The 20,263-nt window shown below is 39.4% G+C and overlaps 1 protein-coding gene and 1 long non-coding RNA gene across 5 annotated transcripts in view; one reads left to right on the top strand and one right to left on the bottom strand.

Moving 5' to 3' along the window:
- Nucleotides 1-20,263, bottom strand: part of TMEM123 (transmembrane protein 123) — a 72,738-nt gene that overhangs the window by 3,451 nt on the left and 49,024 nt on the right. For all 4 annotated transcript variants that reach the window (XM_086338855.1, XM_086338857.1, XM_086338856.1 and 1 more), the window contains 2 exons: nt 3,203-3,544; nt 1,934-2,087 (listed from right to left, as the gene is read on the bottom strand). In XM_086338855.1, the coding sequence (XP_086194981.1) occupies nt 1,934-2,087; nt 3,203-3,544 (496 nt within the window). The remainder of the gene's footprint in view (nt 1-1,933; nt 2,088-3,202; nt 3,545-20,263) is intronic.
- Nucleotides 681-5,695, top strand: LOC147357293 (uncharacterized). Its single transcript, XR_015141739.1, has 2 exons — nt 681-796; nt 4,984-5,695. It is a non-coding gene; the product is annotated as an uncharacterized LOC147357293 (long non-coding RNA).

The following is a 20,263-nucleotide window of genomic DNA, read 5'->3' as shown; positions in this document are numbered from 1 at the left end:
TTATGGAATGTCATTGTTTATAACGTCAAAGGAATGAATGGCTTTAAAATACACTTTAAAAAAAAGTGTAGCACTAAGAAAAACATGGCCAATTAAACTACAACACAATGCTTTCTCATCCCATAGACTGTAACATACATCTACTTCGGAGGTGTTAAAATGTAGAAAAACACAAAAACAAAAATGTGTTCTGAGACTCAATGAAATAAAGTGTTTTCACTAGCTACTGGTGTGATATGAATAAGACTACTTCTAGAGTCACACCACCTTATACACCACACAGTTCCCTCAGTTATGGGGACTCTGGCCCTGATGTCCTCCACAGGGCATGCAGCATTATGTGGTCATGTACTGTGACAAAAAAGCTGACCCATAAAGCTAAAACTACATACTTCGTAGTTAAGGCACTTTAAAATGAAAACAGCACACTTAAATCTAGTTCCTTCATAGTTTTATAGTCTCAAGAATATCAATAAATATTGATATTATAAAAAAGGAGACGTATTAAATTTAATCAAAATGTGCCTTCTGTTTAACTGAAATTTACCACACGCACAAAAAAAAAGCCAGATGATAAATATTTCTAGGAACAGAGTGGTTTTAAAAAATATTTCAAATGTTAAAGCATTTTTAGAATTAACTTGATTTAGTTAGTTTCCTTTTTTTTTTCTTCTTCTTTTACAGGCTAGGCTACAAGAGGAAGAATGAATGTTTCTGAATGTGCTTTAATCTGACAAAACACCACCTTGATATTCTTTTAAAGTAAGCTGGATATGATGGCTACTATACATGGAAGGTAAGTTACAATTTAAGTATTTTTTAAAGTCTGGTTTTCTTGGTTCAGTGAAAAATCTGAGACTTATTTCGATATTATAATTTCCTCCTAGAAATTCATAATGTACATCAACATATCAAAGGCTTACAGAATTTTACTGTGCTCAATCAGCATTTCCCAAATGTTTCTGACATGGAAACTCTATGGGACACATATGTATTGACATATGACAACTTAAATTTTGGAAAATGCCATGTGTTCTATGGTATTTATTTTATATATACATTAACCGATGCTGGGAAAGATTGAGGGCAAGAGGAGAAGGGGACGACAGAGGATGAGATGGCTGGATGGCATCGCCAACTCAATGGACACAGGGTTTGGGTAAACTCCAGGAGTTGGTGATGGACAGGGAAGCCTGGCGTGCTGCAGTTCATGTGGTCTCAAAGAGTTGGACATGACTGAGTGACTGAACTGAACAATCAAAAGAATAAATTCACTCTTGTACATATAAGACTCAAAAGAAAAACCAAAAGGACTTTGTTGTAGTAACAAAAATTGGGAGATGATACCTCTAAAAACCATCAGCTCTATAGAATGACATGGTTTGTTGTTGAAGACTTGTTGATAAAGCTCACTTGAAAAGATGGTTTTACTGCAGATTAACTGATAATATATATTATACTAACAACTCATTATCAGGGAAAATGAGGCTGTCAGAATTTCTTTATTTCCTTTGTCACAGAAAGGAGAAATCATGTTTTTATCGAGGATGCTACTTTAGTGTGTCTTACGTTTGTCGGCAGCACTAAGTCAACAGCCTCAGGAGACCTGATATGGTATTTCTTGTGATTAGAGGTGTAAGCATGTGAAAAAGGCTGACTAAACTTGGGTCTCCGGTTAAAAAAAGAAAAAGGATGGCACACTAATAAAATACAATCATTTTTACAGGTATATACATCCATTTTCATTTGCAAATAATTATAATCATGAGCTTGTACCCAATTTGCTTTAGGCACAAAGGATTAATAGGAATATAAGTCATAAATCTATGAATTATTAATCACTGAGATGAACACTGGCTCTACTCTTATATTTTGTCATGATATTTAAATAAAGAACTAATAATAATAAAAGTCCTGGCCAATCAAAACTTACATGGTTCTATACCGAATGCCTCGTCTTGAATAATACACTTTGCATCCAATGTAAAGAAAAGATAAAACTCCCAATGTTAATACAATACCACCAACAAAGCTGCCAGTATCAAATTTTGATCCTTTATTTTCCTTAGAAATAATAGTTGTTGTGACTAGAAGAAAACAAAACAAAAAACAGGTTTTAGTGCTTTTAAAATACATTGTAATCAACTAAAACATTCTGAATTTCCATGTAAGCACTCTGTACTTGGGGATAAGAAGGACATGAAGTTGCTCTCCAGTTGATTTTGTGTCTAGTGACTGCCTGGCTTTAGTTTTCTTCAGCTGACCCAACACATCCCTTATTAAAGAAACCCCCACTGCATGCAGTCCCAAGATCTTAATGCGAGACTGGACTTGGATGGGCTACCAAAACCATCCAAGGCAGCACGAGTTGGGGAATTCTTTTATGAATTCTCTTTAAGAGTTCATGCCCTAAACAAAACTTGTCTGGGTAACAGCTGTAATCCTGAAACTGGATCCAATTTGAATAAATGTTTCTAACTGAAATTCCTCCTTTTGAACAAATTGTGAATTTTAACTATTTTAATTTTGTGAAGTCAATACATAAATTGTAGTAATAAGGAAGAGAAACTATTCAGAATAAAAGTATATAAAAACACAAAAAAGAAACCATAAAGTCTGATATTTGTTCTGGTAAATGTAATCAACAGCTTTTAAAGAGAAGTTCAACTTTGGATAACTTAATGAGAATTTTAAGGTTTTTGAATTCCAGGTTTCACAGGCATTATATTTTAGACAAATGAAGAAAAAGAGTGCTGAGACTAATAATATATATGTGACTATATCTAATACCATTAAAAAATATCTTTATGGCACAAGTGGATTAAAACCGAAGTTCACCATGATTTAGGTTTAGAATCATGGAGACTGACCCTACCTAATTCCCTTCTAGAGTGAGGTACAAAAAATTAAAGGTATGACAAGTTTTTAAATCATGCAAAATAAAATTCCATTAGGATAATTTATTTATTTACAGATGGATCTTATACAGTCATTATTTGGCATGATTAACTTGGAAGCTAATTTCTTAAAGGAACAAGATAGTTACTACATCAACTCTTTTCCTGATCTCTACAACTAATTTATATAGGAAATGAGAAATAATTGCCTAAATTTCTACATTTTACAGAATGGAATGGTATAAATGCGGCATTTTAACAACTATTTTTCAGCATAGGGAAAAACAGGTCCATTTTATACATACCTGTTACTGATGAAGAACTATTGTGGGCTGTGGGCACTGTGGATACTGATACCTGGGATGTATTTTGTGAAACATTTGTTATTTTGGGTGTAGACCTTAAGGTGGTAGAAGTCATATTTGTTGAGACCACTGGTGTTATCATTTTAGATGTTGCAAAGGGTGTCGAGGTGGTGGCTGTCCCATGATTTGAGGCTGGGGAATCTTTAGTTTCTGATGATGATTTTCCTATGTCTTTCAAGGTGGTAGTGGTCACATTCTTTGAGACTGGGGAAACTGAAGCAGTTGATGGTTTCGCACTGACGTTGGAAGGTTCATGTCTATGGCTCGGATGTCCCTGTGGGTCTATGAGAAGATATAGAAACATTAAAGCAAGAGCTGTGACTCGGATAATCAAGCTTCCACTTCACTGCCTTTCATGGTCACACATAAAGGAAAACGTCTAACAAACACAGCAGCATGAAGATACTTAGTCTCCTAATACTCTGCAGTACACAGCAATAAGCCATAAAATGTCTCAAAACAGAAAAATATTCAAAAGGAACCAAGTCTGTGTTTACATAGAGTTAGGAACTTTTGTGACCATATGGTGGGGAGTGGAGGCGGGGAAGGGGAAGGAGACCCAACCCAGAAGACGGAGCTCTTTCAGTACAGGGACAGTGTCTTAACCACCTCCGTCTGAATATGCCATACTTTATGTCACAGTATTAGTTGAAAAGATTATTAAACCAATGGATGTAAAAGGGTTTTTAAAGTTTAAAGTTTCCCTGCCACATTCTTCCAAAAGGCTTTGGGGACAAACAGTAGCTGCATGCTTCTAACCGCCTGAAGTGGATGTGAGCATAAGTGGGACACTCTTTATAAGAGTAAAACCAACCTCCCATGATACATTAGAAGTGAAATAACATTGCAGAACATGGTTGGTTGGAAATCTCATAGTGGTAATAATTTTCCATCGTTGGAAACATATTTCTAAAAATATTTTGGAAAGCTTAAAATATGCAAAAGCCAGTTTTATAAGGGGAAACCATTCATGTTAATTTAAAATAAACAACTGGAAATAAGTAAGCACTATTACCAAAAAATAAATACTAAATATCTATGTATAAAATGCCCTATGGCCAAAAGCAAACATTTCTGTCTTAATATTTTTTCATATTCTATCTTCATTGTAACACCATAACCTAACTGATACTTACAACTAAGATACTTTAGTTATTTATAATTTACTAAATAAATGTGTGTTAGTTGCTCAGTCGTGTCTGACTCGTTGTGACTCCATGGACTGTAGCCTGCCAGGCTCCTCTGTCCATGGGATTCTCCAGGCAAGAATACTGGAGTGGGTAGCCATGCCCTTCTCCAGGGGATCTTCCCAACCCAGGGATCGAACCTGGGTCTCCCGCACTGCAGGCAGATTCTTTACTGTCTGAGCCATGAAGGAAGCATAATAAATACTATTTTACTATATACTATCCAAGGAATCAAAAATCTCTCTCTGCCCTATTGTTGTTGTTCAGCTCCTCTGTCTTCCACTATCTCCCTGAGTTTGCCACACTCATGTCCACTGAGTTAGTGATACTATCCAACCATCTCATCATCTGCCACCCCCTTCTCCTCTGCACTCAATCTTTTCCAGCATCAGGGTCTTTTCCAATGAGTCAGTTCTTTGCATCAGGTAGCCAAAGTATTGGAGCTTCAGCTTCAGCATCAGTCTTTCCAATGAATATTCAAGGTTGATTTCCTTTAGGACTGACTGGTTGCAATTTATTTCTTTGTGTCTGTAGGTTTAGGAGTTGCTATGTTGCCTGCATTTTCTCATTTCACTCTCTCTGGCCAAGAACCAAGTGGAAAGAATTCGCCCCTGGGCTGCCGTCTCCACCGACAGCAGCATCAGGCCTTCAGGGTCCCTGTCACACCCAAAAGCCATGACTTCAGGTACTATCACCCTATCTTTCACAATTATTCTGGACTTTTTATTCAAAGAATTCAAATATTTATTTTCAGCTTTAAAGGCTGGTTTTAATAGTGCTTCTTATCTGGCCATCAGCTTTTACTATTTAAATTCCTATCACCTTTTCTGAACGCCGGGTCTTTATTGTGTGATCTCTTCTACTGAATATTATCTGATTTTTAAAAAAAGACAAAAGGAATTAGTACTTCTATATTATGTTGTTGTTGTTCAGTAGCCCAGTTGTGTCTGACTCTTTGTGACCTCATGGACTGCAGCACGCCAGGCCCCCCTGGCCCTTACCATCTCCTGAAGTTTGCCCAAGTTCATGTCCACTGCATTGGTGATAATACAAAAACTTTTGTATTATATAGACTAATAAATTATCATTATTCAAGTAGATGATAGAAATGCTATGAACTTGAACTAATCTTTTATTAATCAATTAAAATGCTCTACAGATATAAGTAATGTACTTTAGCATTCAAATAATCAACTGTTATTTTAATCTACTGAATTAATTATATTATAGTGAAATTAAATACAGCAAAGAACCATTGTTTATATCATATCTTTAGAACAAAATGATCTTTGCAGAGTGGAACAATGAACACAATGCTGCTTTTGGATTATACACACACACACACACAGAGCCTACTCTCTTCTCCCGGCCATAATAAGATATTCTTCACAGATACTGTACAAAGTCACACAGGCAAAACAGGGACCTGTCAGGTTAGTTCATTAGGAAAATCCAAATGTGTTAAAGAAATGACTAAGCAGCTAAAATTTTCTACAAATTTTGCCTGACAAAACAGGCAAATAAGTTTCACGTTAAGGTGTGTTCTGTGATGTTTAAATGTGTTAGCTGCAATGCAAGGAAGCTCTCTTCAAGGTCAGAGCTCACATTCAGTGAGTCACTCCCCCGACCCCTGTCTATAATATAAGTGAATGGTCCTCTGGGCTCCTCTACAAATGAGACCATCCCTCCAAGGGCATCTGGGCGTCTTCCCTCTCCCAGAACTGTTCAGTGACTGGCCAGTGTCCTCCATGGCAAGGCACAGTGAACACCTGCAGAGACGTCGGAAGAACAGACTATGCACGCAGAGCTTGGGAAGGGTTAAGCTCTGCTGTGTTAGCCCTTCAGTCTCCGCAGCCTCTGAGAAGCAGAAGTTGTAAGGATGTGGAGGGCGGGTGACATGAGCGAATGGCATCAAAGGGACCAAGCTCTAGTTATAAAGTGAGTCAGTCATGGGGATGTGATGTAAAACACATGGTGACTCTAGTTAATACCACACTGTGTATTGGAGTCTTTAAGAGAATAGACCTGGAAAGTTCTCATCACAAGAAAAAAATGTAACTAAATATGATGACAGATGTTATACAAATTCTTACATATATTATGATAGATGTTACTTACTGTGATCATTTTGCAATACAGACAAGTATCAAATCATTATGTTGTATACCTGAAACTAATGTGTTATATATCAACTATGTATCTCAATCCAAGAAAGTACAAAAACATCAAGTTAAAACAAGACAAAAGAGGGTACAAAGGCCCAAGGAGGGTATGTTACTGGAAAGTATGATGTGTGCTCTTTGTCCACCCCCACCTCTGCCCACGGAGTAAAAGAGGGGAACACAAACCCTTGCCCTCAAGCCAAGTTGGGAAGGCTTCAAGGGAATCACCTGAAGAGCAGGCCCAGCATCCACTGGACCTGAAGGGACAAACACTGAGATCTTACTCCGGCCTGAAAAGTAACTCTAAAGGCGAGAGGCCATGGGTGAGCCATCTCTACCTGTCAGCAGAGTTTAAAAAGGCTACTCTGGGAGTTGATTCTTGCTTCCAGTGACAACAAAGGTGCTTGCTTCCCATGAAGCAAATCAGGCCCTGTGGAACACAGCCAGCACGGGGCTGCTTTACACGACAGCTTCGCACAGAGTTCTGCACAGAGGGGTGGAGAGATCCAGCAGAGAGGTGGGACATCAAACAGCGGGGGCCACGGGAATGGCATCACCAACTCAATGGGCATGAGCCTAAGTAAACTCCGGGAGTTGGCGATGGACAGGGAGGCCTAGCGTGCTGCAGTCCATGGGGTTGCAGAGAGTTGGACATGACTGAGCGACTGAATTGAACTGGACTGAAGGGAGTGGAGTGTGAGGGCCAGCAAGGGGGAGGTCCCAGGGCATCCAGAGACTGGCGGGGGAAGTGCCAGCTGAGGGTCTCTCCAGAAGCTCCCCAAGAATCACATCTGCACCCAGGGGCACCTCCACCGGCTGCAAACATCCCAGCGGGCTTCTCCCCAAGCCCCTTCAGGCCTGCTTCCATGAGGTCAAAACAGCAGAGGTGAGGGGAGAAGGGGGAACAAGGACGGGGGCCGCAGTGCAGCCCCCTTACAGGGCCTGGGCTGCCAGAGAGAGGAATCCCACTCATCACAGTGCTATTCCTTTTGGTTTCATTCTGAACAAGACAGACATCCTACTAACTACAACTCGTTCAACAAGCTGAGCACACATACCGTCAATAACACCTCAGCTAACCTGCCTCTTGAGAAATCTGTATGCAGGTCAGGAAGCAACAGTTAGAACTGGACATGGAACAACAGACTGGTTCCAAATAGGAAAAGGAGTACGTCAAGGCTGTATACTGTCACCCTGCTTATTTAACTTATATGCAGAGTACATCATGAGAAACGCTGGGCTGGAAGAAGCACAAGCTGGAATCAAGATTGCCGGGAGAATGAAGAGGAACTAAAGAGCCTCTTGATGAAAGTGAAAGAGGAGAGTGAAAAAGTTGGCTTAAAGCTCAACATTCAGAAAACGAAGATCATGGCATCTGGTCCCATCACTTCATGGCAAATAGATGGGGAAACAGTGGACACAGACTTTATTTTTCTGGGCTCCAAAATCACTGCAGATGGTGATTGCAGCCTTGAAATTAAAAGATGCTTACTCCTTGGAAGGAAAGTTATGACCAACCTAGATAGCATATTCAAAAGCAGAGACATTACTTTGCCAACAAAGGTCTGTCTAGTCAAGGCTATGGTTTTTCCAGTGGTCATGTATGGATGTCAAAGTTGGACTGTCAAGAAAGCTGAGTACTGAAGAATTGATGCTTTTGAACTGTGGTGTTGGAGAAGACTCTTGAGAGTCCCTTGGACTGCAAGGAGATCCAACCAGTCCATTCTGAAGGAGATCAGCCCCGGGTGTTCATTGGAAGGAATGACGCTAAAGCTGAAACTCCAGTACTTTGGCCACCTCATGTGAAGAGCTGACTCATTAGAAAAGACTCTGATGCTGGGAGGGATTGGGGGGCAGGAAGAGAAGGGGACGACAAAGGATGAGATGGCTGGATGGTATCACTGACTCGATACACATGAGTTTGGGTGAACTCTGGGAGTTGGTGGTGGACAGGGAGGCCGGGCGTGCTGCAATTCATGGGGTTGCAGAGAGTCGGACACAACTGAGCGACTGAACTGAAGTGAACGCAGGTGGAGCTGCAGGACAGGGTATAGGGGGCACACAGTTGTCAACACTTATTTAGTGTTATGTGTTGACCTGTGTCCCCTTAAAATTCATATGGTGAAGCCCTAATTCTCAGTACTTGAGGATGTCGCCTTATTTGGAGATAGGATTTTCACAGAGGATTATAATCAAGTTAAAATGAGGTTAATGAGGTTATCGGGAAGAGGCTTAAGTACCTGGTAACCTTGTAAAGTGGGAAATCTGGAGACAGACAAACATACAGGAGCAACACCATGTGAAAATGAAGACAGAGATCAGGGTGGTGGTTCCAAGAGGCCAATGAAAGCCAAAGCTTGCCAGCGAAACACCAGAAATGAGGCAACAGGCATGGAACAGACCTCTGTCATCAGCCCTCAGGAGGATGTATCTGACAGTCTGTCGACAATCTGACAATCCATCTCTGCTGTTTATGCCACCCTTTCCTGTAGTAGCCCTGGCAAACGAATGCACTCAGGATCACAGTTCTTGCATTTCTAACAAGACGTGTCTCTGGGCAACAGAGACTGGTGGCTGTGCTAAGCTGGTTCCTTTCACAGATCTTTGAAACTCAGATCTTTGAGACAAATTCAGTCATTCAGTACTTGTCAAACCACTCTCAAAACTTGCTTAAGTAAAACCTGAGATCATCTATAGATTTCAGTCAGAGCTATAAAAATGTCCTGACCTTAACTCTTGGTTTCAGCTAACAATCACAGGAAGAGGAGGCGAAGGCCTGCAGTGAGGGCACCATGTGCCCTCCGTGCCAGCAGCTGCCGCACTCAGAGGGAGAGGAACGAGACGGACAAAGTACCTGTGGCGATGAGGGGCGCTGTGCCACTGATGCAGAGATGCTCAGAACACACCTACTTCCACGATTATCACCACTGCTGCCGGAATCACAGCACGTGAAGAGGATGCTATTGAAGATATTTTCAGTTCACTGATACAAACATCCAAAAAAGAAAAAAGGGATACTCCAAGCGTTTCTAACACCAGCCAGCCGCCTTCTATCACAGCAGGACCAAGGACACTATGAAGCAGCCTGTTTTTTTAGCACCAAGTAAAAGTACTCATCCTCTTCAGAGTCTGGATTTATTTCAACTACCTTTGTATACCCCTTCACGGATCATTGTCTTGTTGTGGCAAGGGAGCTTGACTAACTCAATGATGCTACAAGCCACGCTGTGCAGGGCCACTCAAGACGGATGGGTCATAGCAGAGAATTCTGACAAAACATGATCCACTAGAGGAGGGAATGGCAAACCACCCAGTATACTTGCCATGAGAACCTCATGAACTGCACAAAAGGCCAAAAAGATAGGACACCAAAAGATGAGTCCCCCCAGGCCTGAAGGTGTCCAATACGCTACTGGGGAGGAGCAGAGGAAAATTACCAGTAGCCCCAGAATGAAAGAAGCAGCTGGGCCAAAGCTGTAAGACACTCATTTGTTGATGTGTCTGCTGACGAAAGTAAAATCCAATGCTGCAAAGAACAGTATTGCACAGGAACCTAGAATAGAATGTTAAGTCCATGAATCAAGGAAAATTGGAAGTGGTCAAGCAGGAGATGCTAAGAGTGAACATCGACATCCTAGGAATCAGCAAACTAAAATGTACGGGAATGGGTGAATTTAACTCAGATGACCATTATATCTACTACTGTGGGCAAGAATCCCTTAGAAGAGACAGAGTAGCCCTCACAGTCAACAAAAGAGTCTGAAATTCAATACTTGGGTGCAACCTTAAAAATGACAGAACGATCTCTGCTCATTTCCAAGGCAAACCATTCAACATCACAGTAATCCAAGTCTATGCCCCACCACTGATGGCTGAAGAACGTGAAGTAGATTAGTTCTGTGAAGACCTAGAAGACCTCCTAGAACTAACACCTAAAAAAGATATTCTATTCATCATCAGGGATTGGAATGCAAAAGTAGGAAGTCAAGATAAACCTGGAGTCACAGGCAAGCTTGGCCTTGCAGAACAAAACGCAGCAGGGCAAAGGTTAACTGAATTCTGCCAAGAGAATGCACTAGTCATAGCAAATCCTCTTTTTCAACAACACAAGAAACAACTTTACACACGGACATCACCAAATGGTCAAGACCAAAATCAAACTGATTACATTTGTTGTAGCTGAAGATGGAGAAGCTGTATACAGTCAGCAAAAACAAGACCTGGAGCTGACTGTGGTTCAGATCATCAGCTTCTTGTAGCAAAATTCAGGCTTAAACTAAAGAAAACTAGGAAAAACACTAGGCTAGCCAGGTATGACTTCTATCAAATCCTGTCTGAATCTGCAGTGGAGGTAATGATAGATTTAAGGGACTAGATCTAGTTAACAGTGTGCCAGAAGAACTATGGACAGAGGTCCATAATACTGTACAGGAGGCGTTGAACAAAACCATCCCAAAGAAAAAGGAAAGCAAGAAGGCCAAGTAGTTATCTGAGGAGGCTTTATGAATAGCCAAAGAATGAAGAGAAGTGAAAAGCAAGGGAGAGAGGGAAAGGTACATCCAATTAAATGCAGTTTCAGAGAACAGCTGGAAGAGACAAGAAGGCCTTCTTCAACGAACAGTGTTTAATAACAGAAGAAAACAACAAAAGGGAAAAGACTAGAGATCTCTTCATGAAAATTGGAAACATCAAGGGAGCTTTCCGCCCAAAGATGGCACAGTAAGGGATTAAAAATGACAGAGACATAATAGATGCTGAAGAGATCGAGAAGAGACTGAAAGAGTACACAGAAGAACTGTATAAAAAAGATCTTAATGAATCAGATTAACTACGATGGTGTGGTCACTCACCCAGAGCCAGACATTCTGGAGTGCAAAGTCAAGTGGGCCTTAAGAAGCACTGCTTTAGTTAATAAAGCTAGTAGATGTGATGAAATTTCAGCAGGACTACTCACATCCCTAAAGGAGGATGCCATCAAGGTTTTGCATTCATTATGTCAGCAAATTTGGAAGACCCAGCAGTGGCCACAGGACCGGGTACACGCCCAGAGGGCTCTTATCGCTGGGCCTGAAGGGCAGACTTCTAATTAAACACAAATCGAAGAGCTGACCACAGTCCTTTCCGGAGACCTGGGGTGGGTCCTATCTTCATGTTTCCCCTCTGCCACACTCCAGAGCACCTGGAGTATATCCTGGAGTTGGCGTGGATGTGTGTCTGGTGCCCTGTTTTTTTGTGGCTGCTCCCCAGGGGACACCCCTTGAGCACCTGGCTCTGGAGGCCAGGGACACTTATGTTCCTAGATCCCGTGGGACTATAACAAATGAAAGGTAGTTCCTGGCGGACTGCCACCCGCAGAGAACTGCACAGACAGCAGACGGAAACACATTTGTCTTTCTGAGAGGAGGCGCTCTGGCCCGAGGGGCAGGTTTCAGGTTTGGCACACTTCTAGAGGCCCACAAAGGTGCTCCGAGGGGATGAAGGCTGGAGGACACCATCTTTCCCCCCTCTCTCTGCCTAACCCAAGGTTTTCAAGATCTTCTGCAAATTTTTTCTGATGCCCCAGTTTTTGTGATGCTGCCGCGGGACAGCTCCAGATCACCCAGCTCTAGTTGCCTGTGGGGCTTGTGTTTGTGGTCCTGCAGGGCTGCGTATATTGGCATACTCTGAAAGCTGTTACTTGCGGGTCTGGCTTCCAATCGGTGCTCACTGAGATCCTCTCCTATGCTGACATGTCTTGGCACACCCTCAGCTATTAGCATCCATTAAAAGTAAACAGACTACTTAACAAACAAAAAGGTTTGAGAGAGAACCACGAGCTAGGGCAGGACTGAACAAGGTTCATCTCCTACAAGGATCCACTCGTTCAGGTCTGGGCCAGATGGCTGTTTTATCTAATACATAGAAACCATGACAGAGAGTCAAGGAAAAGGAAGAAGTAGGAATATGTTCCAAAGTTAAGAACACGATAAAACACTATAAAAATACTTCAATGAAACAAAGATAAAAAATTTACCTGATAGAAAATTCAAAATAACTGTCATAAAGATTCTCACTGAACTTGGGAGAAAAATGGATGAGCACACTTCAATAAAGAGAAAATATAAGAAAGTATGAACAAGAGACACAGAGCTGAAGAATAAAATAACTGATACAATAAAGAGGTTTAACAGCAGAATAAATAAAGGATCAGTGAACTCAAGGACAGGACAGTGGGACTCTCTTAATCAAAGCAGCAAAAAGAAAAAAGAGTCAAAAAAATGAAGATATTTTAAGGGACTTATGGGAAAACTTATGGGAATGTTATAAATAAGCTGTTATATGTAAGCTTCATGGTAACCACAAAGAAAAATACCTGTAGTAGATAAAGAGAAAGGAATCAAAGCATACCACTAAAGTATGTCATCAAACCACAAAAGAGAACAAAAAGAAGAAATAGAGAAACTGCAAAAGAGCCAGAAAATAGTTAACAAAATGGAAGTAAGTCCATATTTATCAATGATTACTTTAAATGTAAATGGACTAAATTTTCCCATTGAAAGATATAGACAGAGTAGATGAATGGTTTTAAAAAAACACCCATCTGTATGCTGCCTACAAGAGACTCACTTCAGGTATAATGACATAGAGAGACTGAGGAGAGGGAACAGAGAAAGATATGCCCTGCAAATGGAAATATAAACAAAGCTGGGGTAGCTATACTTGCATGAGACAAAGTAAACTTTAAAACAAAGACTGTAATAAGAGACAAAGAAGGGCATTACATAATGATAAAGGCGTCAACCAAATAAGAAAATATTTGCAAATATTTATGCACCCAACATAGGAACACTTAAGTATATAAAGCAAACATTAACAAACTTAAAGGGAAAAATAAGACAGCAACACAATAACAAGAGGGACTTTAATATCCCACTTTAATCAATGGATAGACCATCCATCAGACAGACTATCAATAAGGAAACATTGACCTTAAATGACAAGTTAGAACATAAAAGACTTAACAAAACTAGTACAGAACATTCCATCCAAAAAGCAATAGAACACACAATCTTCTCAGTGCACATGGAAAATTCTCTGGGATAAATCATATTATTAGACCAGAAAACAAGTTCTTAACAAACTTAAGAAGACTAAAATAATATCAAGTATCTTTTCCAATCACAATGGTAGGAAACTAGAATTCAATTACAGAAGAAAACTGGAAAATGCACAAAGATGTGGAAATTAAACAACATGCTACTGAACAACCGATGAGTCAAAGAGGAAACAAAAAAATACCTTAAGACATATGAAAATGGAAATATAGGATTCCAAAATTCATGCATGCATGCTAAATTGCTTCAGTCGTATCCAACTTTTTGTGACCCCATGGACTGTAACCTGCTAGGCTCCTCTGTCCATGGGATTCTCCAAGCAAGAATACTGAAGTGGATTGCCATGCCCTCTTACAGGGGATCTTCCTGAACCAGGAATCGAATAAGCATATCTTATGTCTTCTGCACTGGCAAGTGTGTTCTTTACCTCTAGTGCCACCTGGGAAGCCCCTTATGGAATGCAGCAAAAGAACTCTATCAGTGAAATGCACAGCTGTAAATGCCTACCTCAAGAAACAAACAAAAAACAAAACTCACATAAACAACCTAAATTTACACCTAAAGAAACTAGAAAAAAATATTAAACTCAAAGTCAGTAGAAGCAATAAAATAACAAAGATCAGAGTAGAAAAATGAAATAAAGACTAAAAAGGTAACAGAAAAGATCAGTGAAATCAAGAGTTGTTTCTCTCTTTGAGAAGATGAACAAAAAATGGACAAACTTAGCTAGATTCATCAAGAGAAAAGAAGACTCAAACATTAAGTCAGAAATAAGAGACATCAAAACTTATACCACAGAAATACAAAGAATTTTCAGAGACCACTATGAACAATTATATGCCAACAAATTGGACAACCCAAGAGAAAACAGATAAATTCTTAGAAACATAAAATCTTCCAAGACTGACTCAAGAAACAGAAAATATGAACAGAACAAATACTAATACGGACATTGATTCAGTAATAAAACCTCCTAACAAACAAAAGTTCAGGACATGACAGCTTCACTGGTGAATTCTGCCAAATATTCAAGAAGAATTAACATCAATCCTTCTAAAACTCTTCCAAAAAACAGAAGAGATAAGATTTAAAAGCTAATTTTAACTCATTGTTGACTGGGGGATTTTTGCAGAAACACCTGTGGCCAGTGATTTTTATTTTGACTGGCCAAAATTTAAGTCTGTCATTTCACTAACACTTTGTGGGTTATTACACTCAATAGTTACAACTGACACACCTGTAAAGTCTCTTAATTGTTGTAAAATATTGTCTCCAATCCACTCTTCTGTAGAAGCACTGGAGCATTCTCCAGCACCATTTCATTTTCACTTGCCATGTCAAATCAATCAGTAAGGTTTTTTGTATTTTTGTTGGTCTACTCATCATATGTGAATCAGAACTATTCTCTGAAGAACTACCATTTTCTGAGACATTAGTATATGTTACTCAGATAATCAGAGAAAGTATCTGCATAAAATTTACTGAAATATTCTTCACTCAAAATTTTTCACTGCATCATTTTTGAAAATCTTATGTTTATTATAACATACACAAGGTTGAAACCAAAAGCTAATGGAACAAAATGTGAATGATAATAATTATAAGTTGTATGATTATTGATGATAATCATAATGAATTCTTGATCAATTTTAAGCTCTAACAACTTCGCACAGTGATGTTAACTGTATCACTCTCTAAAAACGTACTGATATGTGATATGTCTCTGGTTGATAAATGTTTGGGTAACAGAAGATGTAGTAACACATCTCCAGTCAATAAAGTGTTAAGAGGTCAAAATTACCTTGATACCAAAATCAGACAAAGATGCCACAACAAAAGAACAGGGCAATATCACTGATGAAAATGGATGTAAAAATCCTCAACAAAATATGAGCAAGCTGAATTCAACAATATATGAAAAGAATCATAGATTATAATCGAGTGGGATTTATTCCAGGGATGCAAGTATGATTCCACATCTGCAAATCAATCAATGTTATATACCACATTAAGAAAATGAAGGATAAAAGCCATATGATTATCTCAATAGCAAGTAAGTATAAGTTGCTCAGTCGTGTCTGACTCTTTGCGACACCATGGACTATAAAGTGTGGCCTACAATTCTCTAGGCCAGAATACTGGAGTAGCTAGCCTTTGATGAAGAAAAAGCATTTAAGAAAATTCAACATTCATTTATGGATGTGTCTCAACAGAAAAGAGGCCATAATGTGCCCCAACATAGTAGAGGCCATAAATGACACGACCATAGCTAACATACGCATCACTGAAAACTTCTTCTGTAATATCAGGAACAAGATATGGATGCCCACTCTAACCACTTTTATTCAACACAGTATTGGAAGTCCTAGTCAGAGCAAATGGGCAAGAAAAAGAAATAAAAGGCATCCAAGTTAGAGAGGAAGAAGTAAAATTGTCACTATTTGCAGATAATATGGTATTATAAACAGAAAACCCATAAGACACCACCGAAAACTGTTAGAACTAAATAAACAAATTCAGTAAAGTTCAAGAATATAAAATGTATAAAAATCTATTGCATTTATATACACTAATAACAAACTATCACATAAAGAAACTAAAACCAATCCAATTTACAATTGCATGAAAGAGATAAAATACCTAGGAAAAAATTTAACCAAGTAGGTAATAGGCCTGTACACTGAAAACTATAAGACACTGATGAAAAGAATTAGAGAAGATACCAATAAATGGAAAAATACTCTGTGATCATGAATTGGAAGAATATTGTTAAAATATCCACACTATCCAAAGCAATCTACAGAGTTCATGCAATCTTGATAAAAATTTCAATGGTATTTTTCTCAGAATAAATAATGCTAAAATTTATATAGAATCACAAAAGATCCTGAGTAGCCAAAGCAATCCTGAGAAGTAACAACAAAGCTGGAGCCACCACACTGTCCAAATTTAAACCAATTACACAGCTGCAGTAATCAAATGTATGGTACTGGCATAAAAACAAACACGTATCAACAGAAGTGACAGCCTAGAAACCATACAAATATGGCCAATTAATTTAAAACAAAGAAACCAAGAATATATCAATACAAAGGGAAAAGGACAATCTCTTCAATAGTGGTGATGGGAAAACTGGATAACGATATGGAACAGAAAGAAACTAGACCACTATCTTATACCACACACAGAAAATTAACCCAAAGTGCAGTAAAGACTTGGTAGTACTTAATGTAAGACCTGAAACCATAAAACATCTGAGAAAACACAGGTAATAAAGTCCTTCACATAAGGCTTGGCTATGGTTTTTGAGATTTGACACCAAAACCAGAGATAACTAAAGCAAAAAATAAACAGGTGGGACCACAGTAAACTAAAATGCTTCAGCACAGCAAAGAAAACCATTAACAAAATGAAAACGCAGACCATTGAATGAAGGAAAATGTTTGCAAATCATATATGTTAAGAGGTTAATATCCAATTTATATAAAGTCATATAGCTCAACAGCAAGAAAATCAATAATCTCATTTAAAACACAGAGAATCTGAATAGATATTTTCCCCAAAAAGACAGAGTTGGCCAACAGATCAAAAGTGTTCCACATCACTAATCATCAGTTCAGTTCAGTCACGTCTGACTCTTTGCGACCCCATGGACTGCAGCACGCCAGGCTTCCCTGTCCATCACCAACTCCCGGAGCTTACTCAAACTCATGTCCATTGAGTCAGTGATGCCATCCAACCATCTCATCTTCTGTCGTCCCCTTCTCCTCCTGCCTTCAATTTCCCAGCATCAGGGTATTTTCCAGTTAGTCAGTTCTTCGCACTGGGTGGCCAAAGTATTGGAGTTTCAGCTTCAGCATCACTCTTTCCAATGAATATTCAGGACTGATTTCCTTTAGGATGGACTGACTGGATCTCCTTGTAGTCCAAGGGACTCTTAGAGTCTTCTCCAACACCACAGTTCAAAAGCATCAATTCTTTGGTGCTCACTTTTCTTTAGAGTCCAACTCTCACATCCATACATGACTATGGGAAAAACCATAGCTTTGATTAGATGGACCTTTGTTGGCAAAGAAATGTCTCTGCTTTTTAGTATGCTGTCTAGGCTGGTCATAGCTTTTCTTCCAAGAAGCACGCGTCTTTTTAATTTCATGGCTGCAGTCACCATCTGCAGTGATTTTGGAGCCCAAGAAAATAAGTCTGTCACTGTCTGCATTGTTTCTCCATCTATTTGCCATGAAGTGATGGGACCAGATGCCATGATCTTCATTTTTTGAATGTTGAATTTTAAGCCAGCTTTTTACTCTCCTCTTTCACTTTCATCAAGAGGCTCTTTAGCTGCTCTTCACTTTCTGTCATAAGGGTGGTATCATCTGTGTATCTGAGGTTATTGATGTTTCTCCTGATCATCTTGATTCCAGCTTGTGTTTCATCCAGCCTAGCATTTCGTATGATATACTCTGTATAGAAGTTAAATAAGCAGGGTGACAATATACAACCTTGACAGACTCCTTTCCCAATTTGGAACCAGTCTGTTGTTCCATGTTTGGTACTAACTGTTGCTTCTTGACCTGCAAACAGATTTCTCAGGAGGCAGGTAAGGTGGTCTGGTATTCCCATCTCTTGAAGAATTTTCCACAGTTTGCTGTGCTCTACACAGTCAAAGGCTTTGGCATAATCAATAAGGCAGAGATAGATGTTTTTCTGGAATTCTCTTGCATTTTCTATGATCCAATGGATGCTGGCAATTTGATCTCTGGTTCCTCTGTCTTTTCTAAAACGAGCTTGAATATCTGGAATTTCTTGGTTCACATACTATTGAAGCCTGGCTTGGAAAATTATGAGTATTACTTTGCTAGCGTGTGAGATGAGTGCAATTGTGCGGTAGCTTGAGCATTCTTTGGCATTGCCCTTCTTTGGGAATGGAATGAAAACGGACCTTTTCCAGTCCTGTGGCCACTGCTGAGTTTTCCAAATTTGTGGGCATATTCAGAATGGCACTTTCACAACATCATCTTATAGGATTTGAAATAGCTCAACTGGAATTCCATCACCTCCAATAGCTTTGTTTGCAGTGATGCTTCCTAAGGTCCACTTGACTTCACATTCTAGGATGTCTGACTTTAGGTGAGTGATCACACCATCGTGGTTATCTGGGTCATGATCTTTTTTGTATAGTTCTTCTGTGTACTCTTGTTACCTCTTCTTAATATCTTCTTGCTTCTGTTAGGTCCATATCATTTCTGTCCTTTATTGAGCCCATCTTTGCATAAAATGTTCCCTTGGTATTTCTAATTTTCTTAAAGAGATCTCCAGTCTTTCCCATTTTATTATTTTCCTCTATTTCTTTGCACTGATCACTGAGGAAGGCTTTCTTATTTCTCCTTGCTATTCTTTGGAACTCTGCATTCAGATGGGTATATCTTTCCTTTTCTCCTTTGCTTTTTGCTTCTCTTCTTTTCACAGCTATTTGTAAGGCCTCCTCAGACAGCCATTTTGCTTTTTTGCATTTCTTTTTCTTTGGGATGGTCTTGACTTCTGTCTCCTGTACAATGTCATGAACCATTTTGCTTTTTTGCATTTCTTTTTCTTTGGGATGGTCTTGACTTCTGTCTCCTGTACAATGTCACGAACCTCTGTCCATAGTTCATCAGGGATGCTTATCAGATCTAGTCCCTTAAATCTATTTCTCACTTCTATTCTATAATTGTAATGGATTTGAATAAGGTCATACCTGAATGGTCTAGTGGTTTTCCATACTTTCTTCAATTTAAGTCTGAATTTGGCAATAAGAATTCATGATCAGAATGAACCACAGGCAGCTCCTAGTCTTGTTTTTGCTGACTGTATAGAGCATCTCCACATTTGCCTACAAAGAGTATAATCAATCTGATTTCGGTGTTGACCATTTGGTGATGTCCATCTGTAGAGTCTTCTCTTGTGTTGTTGGAATAGGGTGTTTGCTATGACCAGTGCATTCTCTTGGCAAAACTCTATTAGCCTTTGCCCTGCTTCAATCTGTAATCCAAGGCCAAATTTGCCTGTTACTCCAGGTGTTTCTTGACTTCCTACTTTTGCATTCCAGTCCCCTATAATGAAAAGGACATCTTTTTTGGGTGTTAGTTCTAGAAGGTCTTGTAGATCTTCATAGAACTGTTCAACTTCAGCTTCTATGGTTGGGGCATAGACTTGGATTACTGTGATATTGAATGGTTTGCCTTAGAAACGAACAGAGATCATTCTGTCGTTTTTGAGATTGCATCCAGGTACTGCATTTAGGACTCTTTTGTTGACTATGATGGCTACTCCATTTCTTCTAAGGGCTTCTTGCCCACAGTGGTAGATATAATGGTCATCTCAGTTAAATTCACCCATTCCAGTCATTTTGGTTTGTTCATTCCTAAAATGTTGACGTTCACGCTTGCCATTTCCTGTTTGACCACTTCCAATTTGCGTTGATTCATGGACCTAACATTCCAGGTTCCTATGCAATACTGATCTTTATAGCGTTGGCCCTTGCTTCCATCACCAGTCACATCCACAACTGGGTGATGTTTT

The sequence above is a fragment of the Bos grunniens genome, chromosome 15 (assembly GCF_055505025.1).
Source record: "Bos grunniens cultivar Pamir isolate PY7600 chromosome 15, Bosgru_T2T1.0, whole genome shotgun sequence".
Lineage (NCBI taxonomy): Eukaryota > Metazoa > Chordata > Mammalia > Artiodactyla > Bovidae > Bos > Bos grunniens.
The sequence above is the reverse complement of the archived record's forward strand: the minus strand, read 5'-3'. Positions and strand labels throughout refer to the sequence as shown.